General features: G+C 45.0%; 1 protein-coding gene across 1 annotated transcript in view; it reads right to left on the bottom strand.

Moving 5' to 3' along the window:
* The window catches only part of HABP2 (hyaluronan binding protein 2), a 291624-nt gene that overhangs the window by 50112 nt on the left and 216797 nt on the right, over window positions 1–24715 (bottom strand). Inside the window, exons 9-10 of the mRNA XM_078643840.1 lie at window positions 15687–15781; window positions 13606–13924 (exon numbers count right to left, since the gene is read on the bottom strand). Of these exons, the coding sequence (XP_078499966.1) occupies window positions 13606–13924; window positions 15687–15781 (414 nt within the window). The remainder of the gene's footprint in view (window positions 1–13605; window positions 13925–15686; window positions 15782–24715) is intronic.

Genomic DNA, 24715 nt, shown 5'->3' with positions numbered 1-24715 from the left:
CACATAATTCCCATTTGCGACTTCACGCAAAGGGTATGCTTCTATTCCCTGCAGCCCTCCTGGTGTCGTACCAAGCGTGCTTCTCCTGACGGTCCCTTTCTTGGACCACCTCTCTTCCCACTTATCTAGTGCCCTCCATGTCCTTATTCCAGTGATCAGTTCCCTTATGTGCGTTTTCAGCCCGATCGTTCTCCTCTCATCCAGGTCTCGATCTGTGTAATGTAGCCTGTGGTTACCCTGTAATGCTTTGGTTCTTGACAGGTCCACCATATATTTGCCTGCTAATTCGACTAACTTCTCATGGATTGCTCTCGCCTTTCGAGTGATGTCCTTTGCCATATACAGTATTTCATCCTGCTCATACATTTCCATTCTCTCTAAAGGCAGGGTACCATCTACCATGTCATCCAGGTCTGACCTTAAGCTGGCGACATCGAGTCTCTTAGCTTTTATCTCAGCTCGCAATATGTCTTTCGAAGGGGGCTCACTGGTCTCCCTACCATCCCAACTCCGAGCTCTACGTTTGGGCTCGGGAGAGTTAATGAGTGCTCTCCCTTGCTCCCATCTCTCCAGGTCCCATGCTCGGCCATCCGATCTTGGAAGGTGATGGAACACGGGCCTGTTACCCCCACTCTTGCTCTGCTCACTCTCTCCTTCTTCTCTCCTTTCACCGTACGCCTCTCTGTTATTTTCCCTCTGGTCGCTACTCTCCCTTTGCCTAGTATCGCTCAATATACGATACGATCCTTCCTGGTTCCCCATATTCCCTGGGCTGCGCTCGTGTCCGTCATCACAGGGACTATGGTGCGACCTCTCACAACTCCCATTCAGTTCTCTGGTGCCGGGCACACAGTGGGTACACTTAAAGCTGTTTCTGTACTCTTGCGTTCTCCTCTCCCCTTCACTGAGTATTGGGCGCGCCACCCCTCCACTCCCGGGGCCCCCGTTTTCCAGGTCCGTTCTATCTCCACTCCGGGCCCAATGGGTGACTCCCCTACTATCTCTCTCTCTCCAGTCCCACTCCGGGCTGCTCTCCCCAGCCCCGCAGTGAGTCCGAGCTCTGCTGTCCTGACTTTCCCTTTCAGCTTCTGCAGCTATGATGCTCTTGTGAGCCTCCACTGCCTCATCCCACTTCTTCATGTACTCATTTAGCTCTTGAAAGGATTTTCGTCCAGATCCCCTCAGATCCACTGGCCATCTAGGGCCCCCGGGATCCCCTCCTGGGTCCCCTGCTGTGTGCATCGGGGTGCTCCACTCTCTGGGTATCGGCATCTGACTTGGGGAATTGATCGTATCGTTCCTCCTTGCCGTCTCTGCTCTTTCTCCGTCCTTCCGTACCCGTTCTTCCCCTCTTGCTCTCTCTGGGTCATATATCGATACTATAGGACCTATGGTAACAGGTACCTGCAGTGCAGCTGGTAATCCGTAGGATGTGGCGCACTCCGTTTCCGGCGCTCTCTGTACCACAAACCTCCCGACTACCTGTTGCACCTGACTAGGCTGGGACAGCTCTTTCTTTGCCTCAGGATCCCACTCTGAACTGGGAAGCAGTCCATGCTCCCCTGCATTGCCCCCCTTTTCTCTTTCACTATGCTCGACCTCTCCCCCTGCTCTATTATACGGGGGTGGCCTGTCTGTCAATAATCTGTTTATCAGGCTGTCCTCTGTTTCGCTCTCATCATCTTCTTCTAGGGGGCTTTTATTTCCGGGCACCTCTAACACTGGGTACAGTTTATTTACTTCCATGTTATGCACTCTCCATCTTTTAGCATCCGCATCCCACCTGGCATCCTGCACTGCCCTTACCGATCGTTTCACCCTTTCCTGTCGTCTGTTCATATTTTTTTCATGCGCTGCCCTAATCCATGCATCAAGGGCTTCAAACTGGGTCGGTCTAGGCAAGGGTCTCATTGAGGTCATGACTGATTTTAATCGATGTAACACCTCTAATCTGAACGTCCCGTACTTCGGGAACGTCAGTTCCTCATTTCCTTCCGTAATCTTACTCCACTCTGATATCCAAAGGATCGTATGCAGCCCAACATTCACTGCCATGTAACGAGCCGGCGTACCCTCCGGCGGGGCTTCTTCCCCTTCATCCGATCCCCGCTTCTCTTTTTTAAACGCCGCTCTCAACCATTTAAAACACTTCATAATTATGCGCACAATATCCAGCCTCGCTACTCTGTTTACTTCCTGATGACAATCCACCAATCCTGTCGCGGCTTTGCTAACTTGGCCTATCGCAGCGCGGTCTTTCTCCGGTCGGCCAATCCCAGCTCGACACTTTCTGACGTCTTTGCTAGCTGGCCTATCACAGCGCGGTCTTTCTCCGGTCAGCCAATCACTGCGCGACACTTCCTGACGTCACTTTTCTCCGCTTCGCAGCAGCACCCCTCCTTTCTCAACTCGTCTCCCGGTCATGCATGCGTCCCATTCATACACCGAAAAATGACTACTTCCGACCAAGCGGTCACTTCCCTCGACTGTACGTCCACAGTCTATATGTAATTGTCAACACAACTGACGAAATGTCTATCGTCTCTCTGATAGGTTGCTTACACACACAGTAACCTCCGACCAGCGTCCGTTACTCACGCACTCACTCTTACGTTCCCCCTATCTCGGTCTTTCGGGTGATCAATGGTACCTCATGACCCCCTTCACACTAGTTGACAATTACTCTGGGTGTCCGATACACCCGAACCACTTAAGCTCTCCTTGAACTTAAGATTTCCACCGGTTGCGCGCGCTCACAACCTGTTCCACAGTCACTCTACAGACATTCAACTCCGCCAGACATTACAACATAGATACAATACAAAAACACCGCAATCTAACACGCATGACCCTTTATACTCACTCTCGACCGATACTGCTGCTTTTTCTGTCTCACGTCATCCGGATCTTCTTCGGCGGGCGGTTCTTCCGATCATCGATCTCTAGGGGCCTTGGGGTAAGCTAACCTGGCCTAGGTCACCGTCCTCAAGAAGGCAACCATCCTCTATAGCTACCAACTGGAAGGGCGAGATTTTGATCGATACCTTATCACTATTGATCTAAACCCCGATCTGGTCGACTGAACCTTTGTTGCCTGTCATTGAAGGAAGAAAGTGCCTCTCTTACCAAGTTAGTTCACCCAATAAAGGACTCCGCTCCAAAAGATCACAAACAACTTCTAGCTTTCAAAAGTTTATTGTAAGGTTAGGATAAGCTGCAAATACAGGCATCTCAGAATGAGATTCACGAGATACACAGGTCCAACTATATACATGTGCTCTCTGAAAGCCCTCAGACGAGCAACGGAAATTACCAGCACAAGTTCTAAGAATAATAAAGCTATCAGCATTGACGCATATTGAGATCTCTCCTTCATTTAAGTTGGAGGAAAACACACAGGTTAGGCTGTCCCTACCCTGCTCTAGATGGTATCCCTACTTAACCAAGTCTCAACCTAACAAAAGGTGTCAGCAGTGAATGACCCCCAAGGGAAGTCACTCACTCTTAGTCTCTTGGTGAAAACCTATAGTTCTCCAGTCATGACCCCTCTCTGCCTACCCATCCGCTCTCTAAAGGGTCCTCAGGCATCTGCTCTAACTCCACCCAGGGGTGCTGTCCCTAATACAAAACAGTCAACAACATTTGAGACGCCCCTCGTGAGACGCCCCTCACGTGGTGTAGCTTCTGGCTTTTTCCATGCTGCTTTGTATTGGGCCTCATACGTTGGAGTTGACCTTGCTTCTCAGACTCTTCTCCGGCCCGCTGATACCCCTTAAAACATTCCGGAACCCTCCTCCATGTCTGGGCCGTCTACTGAACAGACCTCTATTCATATTATTTATAATTGAATCCCCCCTTTTCTCTTGCAGACAGACATCTGCAGCCAAGATCCCAACTCTCATAGACTTCCAAAAAGGTTCGCAACATTTCTCGGCCCAGACATGTACGTGTAAATCAATGTTAAAACATTTCAGGCCTACAGCATTTCTCATAATAATTATAGCATTCAACTTCTTCATTAATTAAAGCATGTTAATACTCTTATTCTATTATTCAGTAAACACATCTATAAATCATGGCCCATTAATGCAATGACCAAAACATTAGTTCAATCTATGTCGTGAAAAGAAACACCTTCCCCTTCCCTTCTAGCTCTGGCCCTGAGGCCTACCACATTCTGCGTTTAACCACATGCCATCTTACATTTTAGCAGCTACACGACATGGATTCAGGAATAATCACATCTAATAAAATCATATAGTGTCCCACATTTCTGTATTAGTTCCACTTCTACTTAAATCTCTACATTAGCTATACATTCAGATACTACTAGCACTCATGGCATTTCTCCTCATGATTTGTGCTTACTACAGGTAAGTGTGATGCACTCATACATTTAGGTCTGTTTGCGCTCTCTCACACTTGATTGGTAATACTTGTCATGCTATGAATAGGAGGGGGTATCGTCTGGTTGCACATGCTGGGTTTTCCTCCGGCTCTAGAGGGGTTGGAATCCTCATTAAGAATTCTCTCCCACTGGAGATTGACTCCATTGTTCTCGATGATAGAGGGCGCTACGTCGCTCTTACGGGAAGATGGGAGGGCCGCACCCTCTCTCTGGTCTCGGTATATGTCCCCCCTGGCCTGCAATCAACTACTTTTGCAGACTTGGGGCGGATTGTTCTGGCTCTCCCTGAGGGGTCACTGCTTCTGGGTGGTGATTTTAACGCAGTAGTTTCCGGTGTGTGGATTCCTTGACACTTTGAGTCTGGTAGATTGTTGGAGGTTGTTACATCCTACTCAACGGCAGTATACGTTTCATTCGGGCGCTCACGGTAGCCTCTCCAGGATCGACTATGTTTTGGTACCGGCTGCGCAGGTTCTTTCTGTCACTGAGGTCAAGCATTTAGCTCGGGGAATTTCGGAACATTCTCCACTATGGCTGCGGATGGATTTAGATTCCGGGTCCGAGAGACGGGTTGCCCCGATTAATCCTTGGTATTTCCGAATCCCTACAACTCGCGCTGCCCTGGTTGAATCTCTTGAACTGTATTTTTGGGAAAATGAGGGTTCTGTTTCATCAGCGGTATCGCTTTGGGAGGCTTTCAAGACCATCCTTAGGGGTCAGGCCCTGTCGTTGATAGCAGAAACGGAGAGATGAGGAGGTGGTTAGGCTTGAAACAGAGATCGCGGACATAGAGCTTGACCTAGAGCGGGGGGTCACCCGTGCTAAGACCCATGTTTTGCGACTAAAACAACTTGAGTACAGGACATTGGTTACCGACGCGGCTAAGGCCATGAGTAGGGAACAGCAGGGACGTCTGTATGACGTGGGAGACAAAGCTGGTAAATTGATTGCGTGGCTGGATAAGAAAGATCGTGCTAATGGTGTGATGCCTGTGATTGAGACAGATGCTGGTGTTCGGATCTCTGACCCTAAGGAGATAGTTCAGTGTTTTGCAGATCACTTCAAATCTGTGTACTCCTCTGTGTCTGACAGACCGGAGGAGGACTCACATCTATTGTTGCGAGATATTGCTTTACCGCGTCTCTCTGACATTGATAGAGACCAAATGGACGCCGCTATAACACCCGATGAAGTGGCGCTTGCGATTCGTTCCTTGCGTTCGGGGAAAGCAATGGGTCCCAATGGCCTCCTTTTTGAACTTTACAAGTTGCGCCCTGACAAGATGGCTCCCTATCTCCGGGATATGTTTCTGGAGTCTCGGGAATGTGGCTCTCTCCCCCGTGATCAGCGTTTAGCGACTATTGTGGTGATTCATAAGGAAGGTAAGCCGAGAGATAAGTGTGCGTCGTATCGACCTATATCCCTTTTAAATGCGGAACCTAAGATCCTTGCAAAAGTATTGGCTAACCGACTGATCACGGTAATTAGTGATTTGATACATCCGGATCAATCCGGTTTTATCCCGCATAGAAATACTGCCCTGAATCTTAGGCGACTGCACGGTGTTCTCGCGAGAGCTGCGACTCTGCGTGAGCCGGCCATCTTGGCGTCGTTGGATGCCACGATGGCTTTCGATACTGTGGAATGGCCGTATTTATGGGCCGCGTTGGCTAAGTTTGGGTTTGGACCCGGTTTTATAGGCTGGTTGCGGCTGCTCTACGAGGACCCCCTTGCGCAAATTGTTGTGAATGGCCGAGTCTCGGCTCCGTTTGGTGTTGGGAGGGGAACTCGTCAGGGTTGTCCTCTGTCACCGCTCTTGTTCGCTCTAGCTCTTGAACCCCTCGCCACGTGGATCAGGTGGGAGCCCTCGATGAAAGGTATTCGGTGGGCCCCGGAGTTTGAAGATCGCATCTCGCTTTATGCAGATGATATCTTATTGTATTTGACTTCGCCCCGGAAATCCCTGATAGCATTGTGCGATGTTTTAAATTCATTCGGCAGAAACTCAGGTCTAATCATTAACTGGACCAAATCCTATCTTTACGTCCTTTCAGGTGATGTCTCTCTTCTCCCAAATAATTGTCCCATCCAGATAGCGCACACAGGGTTTAAATACCTCGGTATCTACATTTCATTGGACCCCACGACTCGGTATGAGCATAACCTCCTCCCTCCCTTGTCTAGATTGAAACAAGATGTCGCAGGTTGGCGTAAGCTTCCGCTTTCACCGTTGGGTCGTGCGGCTCTCTTTAAAATGATGTCTCTGCCTCGTTTTATCTATGCACTCCAAAACACTCTTGATGTAGTTCCGGCCAGCTATTTACGTGCAGTCGAGGGTCTTCAAAGGAAGTTGATTTGGGATGGTAGACCTCGTATTGCACTTGCTAAACTGACGCTCCCATGGTATGACCGGGGGAACGCTCGCCCTGATATAAAACGTTACTATTGGGCGTCTCAATTGGGAGCCATCAATCATGCTACGTATGGTCCCGAATTGAACCCCGCCTTTGCAATGGATAGATGGCTGTTACCTGGGGGTAACTACTACAGGGCACTATATTCTAGATCGGTGATTAGGGACTTGTTGGGACCTACCAAGACGGCAGTGCGTCTGTGGCGGGATGCAACTAGTTCGATGGGGTGGAAAGACCGCTTGACTCGGGCGACCCCGCTCTTTGGCTCTGATAAACTGGGTAAACTGTGGAAGACCAAGGGATTTGATAAGTGGGATCTCATCGGTATCAGTAAGGTGGGAGACCTCTGGGTGAAGGGCCAGATTAAATCGTTTGAATCGCTAAAGAAGGAGTATGAACTAGCTGATTCAGAGTACTTCCGTTACGTTCAAGTTCGCCATGCTTTGAGGCCGGTTTCTCCAGTGGGGGAGGTAATTCCGGAGTCGTTCCCGCTCGAAGATAGATTATTAGACGGTCATGTGCCCGATAGTACTATTTCCTTAGTCTATAAAAAATTAATAAATGATAGGTCGGATCTTCTTTTGCATCTTCGTGACTTGTGGACCCGTGACGGCCTTGAACTGGATGACGAGGACTGGCAATGTGCGATCTACTCTCCCAAGGAGGTTGCGATACCAGCTCGACTCAGACTGGCTCAACTTAAGATTCTTCACAGGGTATATGTCACGGGCCCCCGATTGGTGCACATGGGCTTTTCTGAGGAGGGTTTGTGCAAGCGAGGATGCGGCCAGATAGGGACATTTCTTCATATTATCTGGGAATGTCGTGAGGTTGCCGCCTACTGGCGTGGGGTACATGATGTAATGAAGGAAGTAACGGGGGTTGCCCTCTTACCAGAAGCTAGGCAATGTCTATTGAATGTTTGGGAACCCACGGATTATAACGTAGCCCAGATACAATGGGCGACCCTGGGGGCCATGATCGCCAAGCGCGATATAGCTCAATTGTGGGGATCCCAAAAGCCACCTACAGTTGCATTATGGAAGGAAAATATGGACTGGTGCATGTTCCGAGAAAAAACTGTGTATTTGGCCCGGGGTCGGCCCCGGAAGTGGTGTAGAATATGGGGACCCTGGAATACCTACCGTGGAGATATTTGTGCACCGCCTATTGCAAATAATACTGATGTCCCACCTTCCCCCTGACCACGCATTCTGACTGCCTATTTGTATGTGTATTGATTTTCCCTTTGTCCTCCCCTCCTTCCCCTTCTGTATATGGATTGCTGATTTCATTTGTATTGACTTCTCCTTCCCCATTTGAATTGACACTTTGTGTAACATATTCTTTACCTTGCTGTTTTTATATTTTCAATAAAAAGAAATATTTAAAAAAAATTTATCCCCCTACAGGCATCAAATCCCATACTGTGCATGGCCATTGGCGCCCCCCCCCAAAGATTATTAAGCCCTGGGAATCCTATCCCCTGGGGCCAAACCCATAAAACTAGGAGAAAGGAGCCGTAAGGTCCGCGTCCATGAGCATTCTTATAGCCCGGGGATCCATATACCTCTGGGCCAAGAAATTAATAATGGGCAGGAGCACACAGCACCACTCCCTGAGCCGTATTAGGCCCCGGGGACCCCAAACCTTGAGGCTGAAAAGTAAATAAAAGGGGAGGAGAGTTGTACTGCCTCCCTCCCCAACTCTTTATAGACCCTGAGGACACCTTCCCCCCAGTCCAAATATAATAACAAGCATTGGCATAGCCAATAGGTCTCGCCTTTGGGACCATATAAGTGTTTAGCCTTGCAAGGATATTGTGCTGCATAACTAAATACTTATAGTTCAAGTTCAAGTTCAAAAATTTGTATAGCGCACTACTCACCCAGAGGGTCTCAAGGCGCTTGAGGGAGGGTGGGTGCATTACTTATCGAATAGCCAGGTTTTCAGCTGCTTTCTGAAGGAGAGGTGGTTCTGTGTGAGGCAGAGGTGAGTGGGGAGAGAGTTCCAGGTTTTGGCCGCTAAGTAGGAAAAAGATCTTCCTCCCATGGTGGATCTATTGATGCGCGGAGTTACGGCGAGGGCTTGATTGGATGAGCGAAGTTGGCGGGTGGGTGTGTAGAAGGACAGTCGTCTGTTGAGGCATTCGGGTCCAAGGTCGTAGAGGGCCTTGTGTGCGTGGGTGAGGAGACGGAACGTTATTCTCTTATTGACGGGGAGCCAGTGGAGATCTTTCAGGTGACCGGAAATATGAGCTTGACGGGGTATGTCGAGTATGAGTCTGGCTGAGGCGTTTTGAATGCGTTGGAGTTTTTTCTGTAGTTTGGCTGTGGTTCCGGCGTAAAGGGTGTTTCCATAATCTAGTCGGCTAGTGACTAGTGCGCGGGTGACTGTCTTTCTTGTTTCGGTGGGGATCCAGCGGAAGATTTTTTTGAGCATGCGTAGGATGTTGAAGCAAGATGATGAGACGGCGTTGACTTGTTAGGTCATCGATAGGGAGGAGTCCAGGATGAAGCCCAGGTTACGTGCATGGTCCGTGGGTGTGGGAGCAGTGCCCAGAGCTGGTGGCCACCATGAGTCGTCCCATGCAGAGGGGGATGATCCTAAGATGAGGACTTCCGTTTTGTCCGAGTTTAGTTTTAAGCGACTGTTCTTCATCCATTCGGCTACTTTTTTCATTCCTTCGTGTAGGTTGGTTTTGGCAGTGTTAGTGTCTATGGTGAGGGAGAGGATTAGCTGGGTGTCGTCAGCATAGGAGATGATGTTGAGGTTGTGTTGGCGTGCGATGGATGCGAGGGGACTCATGTACACGTTGAAGAGGGTGGGGCTGAGTGAAGATCCTTGTGGTACGCCGCAGATGACCTCGGTGGCCTCTGATTTGAAGGGGGGGAGGCGGACTCTCTGGGTTCTTCCGGCGAGGAACGAGATGATCCAGTCCAATGCTTTTCCTTGTATTCCAACGTTGTTGAGGCGTTGTATGAGGGTGTTATGACAGACTGTGTCGAAGGCGGCGGAGAGGTCAAGTAGGATGAGGGCAACTGTTTCTCCGTTGTCTAGTAGCGTTCGGATGTCGTCTGTAGCGGCGATGAGGGCGGTTTCTGTGCTGTGTTGGGGAGGGAGGCAGTACAACTCTCCTCCCCTTTTATTTACTTTTCAGCCTCAAGGATTGGGGTCCCCGGGGCCTAATAAGGCTCAGGGAGTGGTGCTGTGTGCTCCTGCCCATTATTAATTTCTTATAAGGTCCCAAAAGCGAGACCTACTGGCTATGCCAATGCTTGCTTTTTTTTCACAATTGAAACACTGATGCTAGGGAGGGACATCCCCAGTTCCCTGGGAATGAGGCATCTGGGATGGGCCAATGCTCAAGATTGGATAATTTGAACATAAATCTCTTCCTCTTCATGATGTAGCGTAGAGGTGCTTGCACGGTGTTTTTCCAAACCTCAACTGGCTAATCGAACCACAAAATTTCCATAATCTGGGCTGGCCATTGGAGCAATGTGAGTGCTTATGACAGCAATTGCAGTGTTGTATCTGGAAATTAGTCCAGGTTCTGTTAATGTTCATTATATATGGAAGGCCGTTTCCTTACTAGGTGAAGGAACATTGAGGGCTTCACGTCATCTTCCATATTTATGGTTGAAAAGTAGTAAAAGTTAGGGGAGCTACCAAGAAGCACCACTTATGAGCCTGAAATGATGGTGTCAAAGACGTCAAATGGGTTTAAAACAAGAATGCCAGACATCAGGGCCACTGGATTTATGTGTCAGGTTAGGGTGACATTATGTGGCTGGATTGGCTAATGTATGCAGCGAAATTAGGTGGTTTAATGCAGCATAATTCGTGGCACTATCTGGCCAAAGGTTTCAACTCATTAGTTTTAGTTTAACACCATAATACATCAATCAAGTATATGTAGAGGAAGAAGATTAATTTGCCAGTTCAGCACATTTATAACCCAGTGGCCCTACTTAGTTCAGTGGACTTGCTCTGTGACCAGATGTAATAGCATTACTGTCAGTAAGGAGGGCTGATACAAGTGCATGAGGTTCATGTTTGCGCTTCAGTGCCCACGTCCTGTGTCTGAGCTGTGATATGACCTAGTAGACACATCCTTCAGTGAAGAGCATTATGAGGCCGCTAGGGGACCAACTTATTAGAAGCCTTATATAACACCTTCAAGCTCAAAAACGCCAGTGGAACTAGATCTACCAGCGGAGCATCCAGGAGCGAGCATCGATCCTAACCACACGATGGCCGAAATCATGACCATGGTTCTGGGAAGTAAAGGCACACTGGTGGAAACACGTGCTAATGATGGGAAGTGAGATGTAGGGGAGTCAGGAAGATGCTGGTACCACAGTGCCAGGGCAGTGCTTAGAGGTGCAGGCATGTGTTGCAAAATGAATGAAGGGCACAGCGAGAGATAGTGTTAGTTTTGTCTCTTGGGCCAAGTGCTGGACACATGCAGCCTTTTAGGTAACCGACATAACATGCTATATGAGAAACCAACAGCACTCCTCAGTTGTTATCCCTAATCAGTGTGGCACATGCACAACACTATTGTACTCATCCTGCTACATTTGATTCATGACTTCAAAAATTAATCTAGGTACCTAATGCAACCTCCTACCCTTGGCATGTATCTAGCTAACACATAAGGATGTACATATCCTAATTTATTATGAAATGGTGTGTGTATGTGTTGCAAATAAACTTAGCGACTAAATCTATAATAATTCAACTTGTTGGACTGAAACGTGAAATTTAAGAGACTATCTGGTCTCGCTTCTATTTTTATAAAGTACACAAGTTTTTCTTAATGGCGACCATGATGCAATGGTTTTCTCGTGAGATGACTGGAAGCCAAAATACGTAATCCCCGCAGCCTTGTCTTGGCAGGGGCTGACCTCAAAGTCTGCCGATGCGGCCCGACACCAGCAGCTTCCACCGCCTAACACCGGACATGAGTAACTGCCGCAGCTCCGGAGCCAAACCTGAAAGTCCATGAAAATTCATAACGCTGAGATTTGAGAACATGGGTGATGTCATGATTGAATTCCATTCAGATCAGTAAACTGGTCTCCATTCGGAGTTATGTGTTTTGCAGAAGTTCAGGTCCCAGGACCAGGAGTGAAAGAGCGAGCCTGTTTCCTTCCCTAAGCTGCCCGAGTGACAGGGCTGGCAGCCGCAACACGCCCTGAAACACGAGCGGCAGAGTGAGTGCTAGGAAAATGAACATTGACAAATTATGCGCAAACACCTCAAAGCTTCAGACCTACATGATGCTTAGCCACAAACAAAACAAGCAGTGGCCGCGCGACCAGGAGGTGTGTGCGCGCGTAAAAAATGCGAGTGGTGATGCGAGTGGTAATTCGAGTGGTGCTGGCGTTCGCACGTGGCGGGAAAAAGTGCTGTGCACGTCGCGCGCGCCTGTGCGCTAAATTGGAAGCTGGTGACCGGCAAGGTAGCACTTTTAAAGCAGCTACTAAATGTCTCGCCAGAGCAGCGCATGCACTGCCTCTAGCGAGACCTAAAAAGGGAGAGGGGGCGACATGCCCCCCCTTTCCTGTAGCCTTATAAGGCCCCTGGGACCACATCTCTGGGGCCATCAATTTTGTTTAAAAAAGATAGGGGTGCACTTGGACCCCCTTCCCAAGCCTCATTAGTCCCTGGAGTGGGTGTATGAGTCGTGTGTGAGTTACAGTGTGAGTAAGTGAGTGGCTGCGTGGGTGTGTATATAAAGTTCTAAACCAGCAATGCATTAATTAATACCCGGTATATGAACCACAAACATTTGTTAAATGATGGTATTCTTTTTTTTTCCAAACATTTGATTTTCCAGCTTGCATTACCAAAGTAGAAGTGTTAGTTTTCATTTTCTGAATTCCCTCACTAGGAAGGTTCCTACGAGTCCCCAAAGTGCTGGTGAAAAGATCTAGCACCAGCAACAAAATATAGCATGCCTTAAAAAGCAAGCAATACTACATTTTGCACACAATGTTCTTTTCACATATTTATGAGGTAGCATTTGTTTAGCAAGAAAGTAAGAATTTGAGTTTTGTCTTTAAATGTAAATTATCTTAAACACAACATTTTCACTGTATAATGCTGGTATTCATTTTTTAGACATTTGGGGGCATATTTACAAGCCCCATGTGCCACCAGTGCGTCACTTTTTTTGATGCTCCAATGGCGCAGTGTGCTTACCCATATTTACAAGGACACATGAAGCCACCCTGTCTGACTTTTCATGGCCTTGTAAATATGGCCCTCTGTACGTGAAAGGGGCATTCTGCAGCACACATAGAAGGTGGGAAATTCCATCAATGATTGTTTTTGTGCAGGAAGATTTCTCTTCTTGCACAAAAACAATCATCCCTGTAACACAGGCACCCTTACATCATGGTGCCAGGGTGCCTGTGTTGGCGCTATTCAGCCTATTGTGCGCCTGTGCAGAGGAAAGCACAGGAATGCATCGTATTGTTGTAAATACGATGCATCGCTGCACTTTCTGACACAGCTCGGCGCAGCAGGATGGATTTCAGCACTGCGCTGCATCATTATCTTGTAAATATATCCTTGATCTTAATTTCTGACGGATATACAATATTGATATCTGTATGACACTTTCAAATTATGCTAATTTTTACACACAAATAGTAGATTTTGACAATTTTTTCTCAAATCACACTTTGCTGCTATTTCCTTTGCTTTTTGGCTTGTGCGGGTTTGAGGGACTTTCTAGTGCACATTAAAGACAATGTGGGATGTACTTACACCTGTGGGAAGCAGTGGGCAGCACTTAGGACCCAGCAGGAGGCGATGAGTGACCCACCGCAGACGTGTCCGGGGCCCATTCTGAACACTCGAACCTTCAGCCCCACAGACACCTGCCATGGGTGCCGGCCCGGCTCTACCCTTTTGCCACCTATGACTCGCCCCCGAGTACGAACAACAGCGGGTACTCCACAGGTAGAGAACGCTGCTTCTGGCCGAGCTGTGGCAGGCCTAGCTGCCATTTCTGTCGGTTTGGGAACCATCATCTTAGTGGGAATAAGTGCTGGTCTGGAAAGAGGACTCGCGACCGTGGATAACGCTGAAAATCAAAAGAATCAACATTTCAATTAAAATTAAGCACAGAGGTAGAAGAATAATCATAAGGAGCCTCGAACAAACTGTGCTAATGTTCATCTTCCTGCTTGCACTACAGTTCCATTTGAAAATAAAGAAAATAAAATGACCTAAAGCAGAAATAATGATTTCAACAGCGAACTTATCCCCTCGCTATAGTTGTCATGCAATGCATTTTGTTTACAGTATATTGATTTCTTTAAGTGCGCCAATATTTAGTTCTGTCTCACTATAGTTATGGTGCATACATGATAGTTGAAGGCAGCTGCCATACGAGCAACAAGAGCAGTTATTATTTGTTTGTTAGGTGTGGCTTCCCGCATCGACCACAACATTAAACACGCATCACTGAGCAAGAGAGCAGGTGGAAAACTAAAATACTCCCTACTTCGATCCAAAGTTCTTACTGCCACCAAGCAAATGAAGTAAGCCCCAAAAAATCTTCCATCCAAGCATCTATCCATTTATCCTTCTGTCCGCCTCCTGATGTCCTCCATTTCACATACACATTATTTCATCCTTTCATCCTTTGAGTCATCATTGTCTTTCACCATTCAGTCCGTCGGCCCCTCCCTCCCTCCCTCCCTCCCTCCCTCCCTCCATCCATCCATCCATCCATCCATCCATCTATCCATCTATCCATCCCCCTTTCACCCATCCATCTCTCCATTCCACCCTTTCTCTCATCCATCTATTCATCCATCCTTTCACTCACCCATCCATCCTTTAACTCACTTAGTTTGTAACCCTTCCACGTAATTTATGACCCTTTGTGTGCCGAGTTGCAGACAGAAGAGGCCCATCAAGAACTCCACCCCCGCTGTAGCTGCTAAAGCGGGTGACGAGGTGGGGAGGGGGAGTTCACGGCGCCCTAACACTGAGTGTTGAGGTTTTGGAATGTTTGTGGTGCTGTAGACCCTGTTGCCCTATGTCCTGCATCTGCAGCACGCACCATCACGGCAATGAACACCACAGCACTAACACTAAGCACCGTAAGAACAATACAGCTGGCACAAATTGCCTACAGGACTACAGTAGTAGCGCAGTAACACTGTGACTGCAACACAATGGCTACCACTGTACAACTTCATCAGAACAGCAACACTAAATTGTCAAGTACACCAACACCATACCTTCAACAACCATAGCATCAACCCTACAGCACAACATATGATGTGAAATTGTAAAGTGCCTGTTTATTGCCACCCAACTCAATGATACCTGTTTTATGGACGTCAGAACCAAATGCGGAGAGGACCCATTGGTATTCAACCTTGTTACCATGAGGTCAAACAAAAGTCCTGCAGTGGATGTATTAGTCCACAGAACCATCAACCACTACGCATAATCATATTACAACAAAATACAGATTGTGGGCCGTGGATTTCTTTTTCTTGAAGCGGCGGGGGGAGGGGGGTGGGGGGTAGGGTCGCTAGCCATCAGACATTCCTTCCCTGAAGTTGTTACAAACGTTACGCAAAAGAAAGGACACCTCTGGTACAAAAAATACTAATGCCAGCAGTTACCCTTTGACGATGCCACTGTACAGTCCAGTTTAAAGGACTGTCTGTATTTATTCACAAGCTTCTAGGAAATAAACTAGTGAAAACAGCGATTCACTCAAAATATTCCATGGTGTGAGTTGATCATCAAATTCTGTTAATGACTTGGGAGGCATGTGTTTGTCTCCGCTGTGTTATGCGAAGGTCAGTATTACATTTACGTACGTTTTTCACAAGCACGGATATTGCACAAGCTTCTTTTGAGGGTCCCGTTGAGACCCACGTAGTAACACCAAGGCCTCTCTGCACCACCAGGGTTCCTGGTTGAAGAAAACAACATCAGCATGGTTAAAAGATCATGATGACTTGGAGAATTATTCAATTACATTCAGATATTTTTCCAGGATAGAATAAAGTTCCAAACTGTTTCACATTTGCACCGACACCTCGAGAAGAATAAAATATCATGCTGAAAAAACAAGTATGGAACGAAGAGGCTTGGTAGTGTTGTGATAACAGAAGATCTTGGCATTCCCCACGGCGGTAGCGATAGCTTTCACTCAGGTGAGTTACCCTCAATTGATGATCTTAGAATCAGAATTTCCAGGCCAGATTTATTAAAAGTTCTAAATAATGATAATAATAATCTTTATTGTGAGATTATTAAAAACCATTACAAATCTAAAAAAAATCGTATCAAACGTCACATTGGACTTTCAGAGTAATGCTACTTATCATTGCAAAGCCTGTGCTGCGAAAATGGTAGCCTTTTGATGGTGATAAACAAAAACACAAGGGGGTATATTCTCAAAGAAGTGGCGGTGAGAGGCGTTAGCTTCCTTGACTTAACGCCTCTCACCGCCACTTCGTAAACGCCAGTCTGTACCCTATTCACAAGAATGTGGTGCAGACTGGCTTTACTGGCATCAACAGCAATAAATCTCAGATTCATCACCAAAACAGGCACCCTTGCACTAGAGCGCAAGGGTGTGTGCGACCAGGGGGGTTTGTTAACGCACAGAAGGTGGCCCTTCCTGTAAATTAACAAACCGAAAATGCCAGTTTGCTTTATACATGTGGGCAGCTAAATGCAGAACACATGGAAAAAGTAAATACGAGGAGAAATAAAAGTTTTCTCCTCGTTTAGCCACCTTAAGATGGGAAATTTCCCAGTCTTAAGTTTGGCACTACCTCCTATTATCGCCTCCCTTTGTTGTGTTTCTATCTAGGACCCTAATTCGATATTCCCGATTTATGCCCCTATGAGGTTATAATGAATAATATCCTTATAAAGGCATAAGAATCATATCCATATTTAGTAATAGCCCATGCAGTCCAAATACGGCAAGGCTACTCCCCTAGACTCCTAGAAAGTACAACGCGTTCTTTAAACAAAACAAACCTCCAGCAACCTGGGAATTCCCCATGCTTTTGTTTTGATTTGTCCTAGAACTCCTGCGAGCACTGAAAGAAAGGCCAGTTCTTAGTGACATCTTTTATTGACGTCTTATGTCCAACCTTACGTCAAACCCGGCACCTTTCAGGTATAAATATACCAACTTTGCCTTAAGCAAACACACGGTGGTTTGGAGCAGAGCGGGTATCTTCTTGCCCGAGAGCCCAGCTGATGCGAGAGCCCACGGACGCCGCCCCTCCCCTTTGACGCACTGAGAAAGACGCTGTCTTTTTCTCCAGCCGAGAAAATCCAGCTCCGGTGTTTCCAGTCACCCTTGCGGGTTGCTGGGATATCGAGTCCTGAGAGAGAGATACCAGACCTCCCGCATTCCATTACCCAGGTACGAAGCTGACTAAACCCTTGAGAGAATTCTTGATTCAGATTCCTTAACAAAAACCATCGTAACTTAAACTGCTACTTACTTACTCCTTCCCACGTATTAGGCTTAGGTCAGGTACACCGGGGTAGGCGTAGATTAGAAGCACCAGTTGAGTACGTTAGTCAATGTATTTATGTATGTATATATTTTATCTATTTTAAAGTATCATATGGCTAAGAAACCATATCAATGCTTTTACAGTATTATTTTATAATACTCCTTTTACTGTACGCACTTTACTTTATGATAAGTATTGCAATTATGGCAATTCATTTCTCTTGCAGGAGAAAGAAGACTGCTCAATAATTAACACCTTTTATTGAAAACGCCCGTCTCTCTATTTCTCTGCACTCTGGTGAAACTAAGTATGCACGATTGACTGAGTGAAATAGCTGTCTATTGTTTTCACACGACTCTAGAGATACACTCTTATTCTGAGGGAGCAAAGTTGTCATGTTTATGGTTGTCAGAAGCTAGTCCCTTCTTGTCTATCCAGGGAAGTTAAACTCCTCCTTGTTTATTCGAGAACGTTTCTAGTGACCTCTGAGCTAGCTGGCAAAACTAATTAAGTCTAATATAGTCAGTAGAGACCTAGTCGACTTCAGTCCTACGTCTACACTGCTGTTTATATTATTCTAATGCGCAGAGCCTATTGGGAATATCGGAACTACACTACATGGCGCCCAACGTTTGGTAAGGCGATAATCTAACGCAAGACGTTAGAGTAACTCAGTCGTGCTTTTTCACACAGACCCCTTTTCCCCGTAAAAACTCCAATAGACGTCTGGAGTGGGTAAAAGGTTAAAATCCGTCGGAACTTAGTAGGAAGAGATTCCTATGTATAGTTTTTGGTTTAGTCAACGTTGAAGGATACAGTGTTCCAAAATATTGTGCACCTAATCTTTGTTTCCTTGAAACTTCATCTGCAACACAAAATAACTTTCTGTCAGTAAAATGGTGGAAAGTGAAGACGAAAGGGAGGCAGCTAGAATAGCAGCTCAACTCCTAGCGGATGACACAAGTCTCCAAGAAAATGACCCGAATGTTATACTCATTCGGGCAAATATAAGAAGAACTATAACTATTAAACTTATAGAAAATGGACTGACATCACGAGGTGGTACAGTCATATTCGTGGTAGAAGCCCATGAATATCGGCAGACAGAGGTATTCTATTCATGGATACACTTTCCAGCAGCAAACGCTGTAACAAAATAATTCCACTATTACAAAATAGAGGAACCTCCGGATGAATACACTCCTTTCGAGGAGGTTGAAATCCCACTAAATTACCAAGAGCACCTGCTCTGGTTTAAAGGCGCCCTAAAACATCAAAATCACATAACCAGGCTCGGTCCACTAGGTAGACCAGGAGCAACGTGGCCGGTTCTAGCCAGCTACACACCATAATCCGACATTGAAAAAATGTCAAGCGAAGAACTCTTAGTTAAAATAAAAAAAATAACAAAGTCATATAGAGAATTAGTTCAATTGGCAATGGATGATATAACATATCACCAGAAATTGAAAGAAACAGATATAGCAGAACAACCATTTGAACTTGCCAGAATCATAGAAAAATCCTATGAAGAACTAGGAAGAGATAGTTTGGGTGGGAAACCAGTAAAACCCCAACTAACTGAAAATCCTGAAAAAAACTTTTATTAAAAATAATCTAAACACTCCAAAAAAGAGTTGGGATGGAAATAAACAATCCACTCCCAAAGAAAAACGATTCCAGTCCAGAGGAAGGTCTCCTCAACGGAGAGAAAGTTCTCCAGACCGAAGAAACAAGTCTCCCCAGAGGGAGCCCTCTGAGAAAAGATACAACCTTAGAGATAGGGATAAATTGAGAAAACCTGATAGATATCAAGATATTGATACACGTCCCTCTCGATCTTTTCAGACTTCCTCACAGAAATCGGAAAGAATAGGACGGTCAGAACACAGGGAAGAGCACGTCAAGTCCAAAGACAAGGAACCTGCTCATCAAAGTAAAAAATTACAATTTCCAAGAAAGAAGGTAGCCAGTATTAAAATAATAAAACATGCCGAGGATACTGAGGACACAACTGAACAACGGAGAGTGGGCTCAGACAATGCTAGACAGCGCAGCAGAAGTGACAATAGCTCGCAAAATCCTGATGAATCTTCTGGAGACAGTGGACACGAATAAATACATTCAAGTGGAAACTGCAGAAACCAGAGTTAGCAAACCTCATAAAATATACGAAATAACATTACGTATAGAGGGGGATAAGACTAGGAAAGTAAGGGGTCTCTTTTGGGATAACCTTTCGAAAGGCTATGACATCCTTCTAGCTGAGAAAGACTGGCCACCAGAGTTTGTCAGGGAGTGCCCTCATGGCAAAGAAATGATTATGCCTGCCTTCTCAAATCATATTCCAATTCATAAAAAATATACACTTGCAGGAAAATGGACAGTGGCCCAAGCTCCTGCATTATACAAAAATCATGTAGAATGGAATGAGGACTCTCCTCCTCACAAAATCCAGTTAAAAAGTCAACTCACTGCACAAAGGCAGTACCCAGTTAAACAAGAAGCTAAAAAGCAAGTCAGGGAGATCTTAGATCAACTTGAATATCAGGGGGAGATTGAAACATGCACCTCACAAATGAACAATCCTTTGTTTCCTGTCTCCAAGCCAGACGATTCATATTGTCTAGTTTTGGACTACAGACAACTGTTGCAAAACATTTGCAGTACAAAACTCACACGGTGCAGCACTAATGAATAACATTGTGCGCAAAAAATATAAAACGACATTAGACATCTCTAATGGATTCTTTTGTCAAAACATTGCACCTGAAAGCAGGTATTTGACCGCTTTCTCAATAATGGGGTCGCAAAAACACTTCTGTCGACTCTCACAGGGATTCAAGAATAGCCCAGAATTATTCTCAGCAAGGGTAACAGAGTTACTACAAATATATGATGATGAAGCATTATCTTATGTCGACGACATCTATCTCACAGATGATGACCTGGAGACTCACTTGAAAAGAGTGAACACCATAATACTCGGGTCCGCAGCAGAGGGTTACAAATTCAACTTTAAAAAGTCACGAATTGCCCATCTAACTGTCCTGTTTTTAGGATATAAATTATCAAGTGAAGGCAAAAGCCTAGCAGACAACTTCTTAGAGAAGTGTGCTGTACTCCAAGCACCTAAAACGCTGAAGAACTTACAATCAATACTAGGTTTCCTGAATTTCAGAAGAACATACATTCTAAATTATGCAGAGAGGGTTAAACCTCTCTATGAATTAATAAAACCCGATTTCAAACCAATCAATTGGACTCAGAAACACACAGAAATTTTAAGATCATTGCAAACAGACATGTTAGCTAAAACAAAATTACAAACTCGCGAAAACGTATGCAACCTTGTAATCCGAGTCATCCCAGGAAGATGCGAATTCACGTACCTAACCTCTAATGAGGGAGAAACGGTACCAATAGCTTACAAATCTTACTTGTACACACAAGCTGAAATGAAATTCAGTTCTACTGAAAAGGTTCTAATAGCGGTTCAAACTGCTGTAGAAAAAGAAAGAGCCCAAGCCCAAGGCAGAAGAATAACTGTTTTAACAGCAGAATCAGCCCTTGAGGCATTAACAAGCCCACGCAATTTGAATGCTGTGGCATTAGATCCAAAATGGATACAATGGGAAAATTCTCTTGCTGCAGAAGACGTGAAGTACTATTTTGACCCGAAAATGAAAAAACTAGAAGATCTAGAATATGAAGAAGAATATCCTCTGCCAATCGAAATTCTGCCTCTCGAACAGTACGCATGTGTAATCTACATGGACAGATTTGCACAACACTACGATGTAGAGAAAAAACCCTACAACGCAGCGTGCGTGATTGTTAAAGGTCGCTGGCGCTTTGGTAAATTCAGACCATTAATTACCAAACCTGAATCACTCAGAAACTGCTCAACTCAGCGAGCTGAAATAAGATCTTTAAAGATGGCGCTTGAAAATGCCGATCGTGAATTCCCGACACTAATAGTGTGCGATTCGCATTTCTGCGTCAAGTCTTACAATAATGACATACAGACCTGGATTCAAAACGGTTACAAAGATGACACAGGTGCCACAATAAAGCATAAAAAGCTTTGGGAACAAGTAGTTCTTTTGCAGAAAGAACTACGAAAGACTCACGTGATACATACACTGAGTCATCAACGTGCTGGCGTTCACGTTGCAGGGAATTCATTGGCTAACAGAGCCACAGCGGAAGCGGTTCAACCGGCTTCCGTAGCCACAAAAAAGCGTACTAAAAAATACATAGACGGAGAAACAATGCTCGCGGTAAAAACCTCATTAAAAGGCGACTATACAGCATTACCTCTGAACTATCCACTCAATTATACATACGTAATTGATGCAAACTCAGTCCCTTTTGCTCAAATCCCTGGAGTGGGGGATAGAGTAATTCCAAACACGAACAGGAGAGTCTTATTGATAGCAGACGCACACATGGTTGAGGGTCTAAGGCACCAAGAGATCAAGGAATCTCTAAAAGAATTACAATCAGAATACTGGTGGCCGGGGATGAGCCTGCAACATTACATATTTGCAAAGAGCTGTCCAAACTGCAACAGAGATCGCAGTCGTGAACCGGACCAGACTGGTGCCAGGATACCTCTATTAGAAAGCATAATCCAGCAGGAGAAACACGATCCCATAAATATTAAGACTAGATTCACTTAAAATGCAGACACCAGCGCTCGGCTGACGCCAGAACTGTTATAAAAGATTAGCGAGTCTTTATCGACATATACGCAATTGGCATGCTACATTCTGACCAGGGTCTTGCATTTAGCTCTCGAGCTTACAAAGAGGCCATGACCAGCATGGGCATTGCATTGCGGTACTCTTCTCCATTCAATCCTGAGGGAAATGCGGTAGTGGAAAGAAAAACCCGGACATAAAGCAATCTATAACGGCGAGGGTATTAGGTTTGGGTGATGGGTGGGTCAAACATTTAACAAGTGTCCAACGTAGTCTTAATAATCTGCCAAGAAATTCTCTTAAAGTTCTCACTCCGTACGAACTATTGTTCGGTACTAGAATGTACATTCAGGATCTTGATAGTCACACTTCAGTGGTAGAAGAAAAATGCTTTGATATCAAAGACTGTTTGGCTGTTTTACAGGACTTAAATGAAACAAGAAAAAACCTGAGTAACATTAAGTTAAAGCAACAGCCAACAGCCACTGAAGAAAAACCACCTGTCCCAGCAAGACCTGTCTGGATTCCAAAGATTGGGGATCTGGTCAGAGAGAAGATCGCGGTGCAGAAGGAATTTGGGCCTTCTTACAGAAAAGCAGTACCTGTCTTAGCTATCAGCGGAACAAGATCAGTTGTACTACCGCCCCTTGCTGGTAAAAAGGAGAACCGAGTTGTATCCATCGACCTGGTAAAACCACAATCATGTGGCCAATAATAAGTAGTAGGCCCAGTGGACTCCCAAGAAATAGCAGAATACCAAAATTTGCTAAAATCCAAGAGGTTTAAACTGAGAGACTAATCACATTTGATAAACCTGCAAGAATAAAAAAGGACTATGCAACAAAGCCATGGAACTTGTGCCTCTTGAAACCCAAATTGCAACAGTTTGTCTGGAAACACCTGTCTACAATGATGTGGCATCAGACTATGCTAATAAAATAAAGAAAAATCCAAAAGCAAATGAAAATTCGGAATCAATTCCAACAATTGACAGAACTGCATCTGGCTACTTCATCAATTTCGATGACTTTTCTGATGATCCAAGTGAACATGAAGAAATGCCAGGAACAAAAACTTTCAAAGAAAAAGTAACTGAACTCTTTCATCAACTAAAAGAAACCTATCTGATTTCACCATGGATTGAATTTTGGATTGTGTTAGGTGTACTTTTCCTCCTGCTTTGGCTCATCATAGTTCTTTGTTTGGGGAAATTAATTGAAGGAAAATACAGTACAATGGACACAGCAAGTCAGAACATCAACTTGGTCCTAAAGCCTTACAAGTCATCTCACATCGAAAAAAGAGAACTGTCATCAGTGAACATCACAGCCAATCCAATACCCGGTGGGGTAGCATGGGACAAAACGGATTATGAAATTTATGGCCCGATTGAGTTCTTGAAATATCCACACCAGTTCAAGGTTTCATTAAGTGACTTTGTAAAACCAAGTACTTTCTCTGATGATTGGGACTTTGAAAATATTAACAATATGATGTCAGATTTAGTAATGTCAGCAAAATTTACAGAACATGATTATTTACAGGGTTCATCAAATTATGAAGAAATATATTGCTATAATCATTTTGGTCATCACTATTTGCATAAATCTGCACAGCCTAGAAATGTTTTTAATTATAACCAATGGGAACATTGTGCAACACCGCCTAAAAGCAGCTCGAAAACATTTTATGAGAAATTCCCATACTTCTCAGGGTTTAACACAAGTGATGCAGAAATGTTTTATTTTAAAATGTTAAATGAGACAGGAATAAAAACAATGTTGACAAATACTAAATTGATTTATTCTGAAACATTTTATGAAAAAATGTCTACATTTGGTTTTGAATTCTGGAAAAACAACATTGAAACAAAAACCATCTGGGGTACAAAAGAATGGCAGGTCCAAGGTCTAGAAGCATTATTTAGAGCCTGCATGATCCCAGAACAAATAATATTCTTGAATGACACCATTCAACAGACTACTTGTCTTGGCCTAGCTAAGATAAAAGATTTAAATAAACCGTCTATTCCGAAGCCCATACCTGATAGTAATAGCACTACAGACATGGAGATAGCACATATCCCATATTTTACACCAAAACAGAACACATCCTGATTGGAAAAAATGGTTGATCTGGCCCACAGACACAAATAACTGTCAAGATAGAGATCCTGAACAAAATACAGGGGTTCAAAATGACCAGGCCAGACCCTAGATATTCCCAGAGACAACATCCAGGGATAGTTACAACATACAGTGTAGGGAAACTATGCCTCGAATGGCTACAAAAATCCACACTGGCTGAAATTAAGCAACACTTGACTTTACTTAAAGACGGTGCTGACTTGCGTGATTTCATACTGGGACCACGCAAACAGCGTCAAAAACATTTCATAGCGGCCTATATATACGCTGCGTACAACGAGGCTTGGAAAGTAATGCAAATTGAAACAGCAGAAAAAATACGAGAAATTGATCGTATTAATTTGGAAAAATCACTTTCCGTTGTGGACAATGGGTTAATGACTCTGTCCTCCAGAATATATTCACTGGACAGTATTGTATCATCTGCTATTGATATAATAGAGCAGGACTTGCTAATGTTACAACATGGTCAGTCCCAATTACGTTCTATTGTACAGCTTGGTTGGAC

The sequence above is a fragment of the Lissotriton helveticus genome, chromosome 5_1 (genome assembly GCF_964261635.1).
Source record: "Lissotriton helveticus chromosome 5_1, aLisHel1.1, whole genome shotgun sequence".
Taxonomy (NCBI): domain Eukaryota; kingdom Metazoa; phylum Chordata; class Amphibia; order Caudata; family Salamandridae; genus Lissotriton; species Lissotriton helveticus.
Note: the sequence above shows the minus strand (reverse complement) of the source record. Positions and strands in the feature narration are given on the sequence as shown.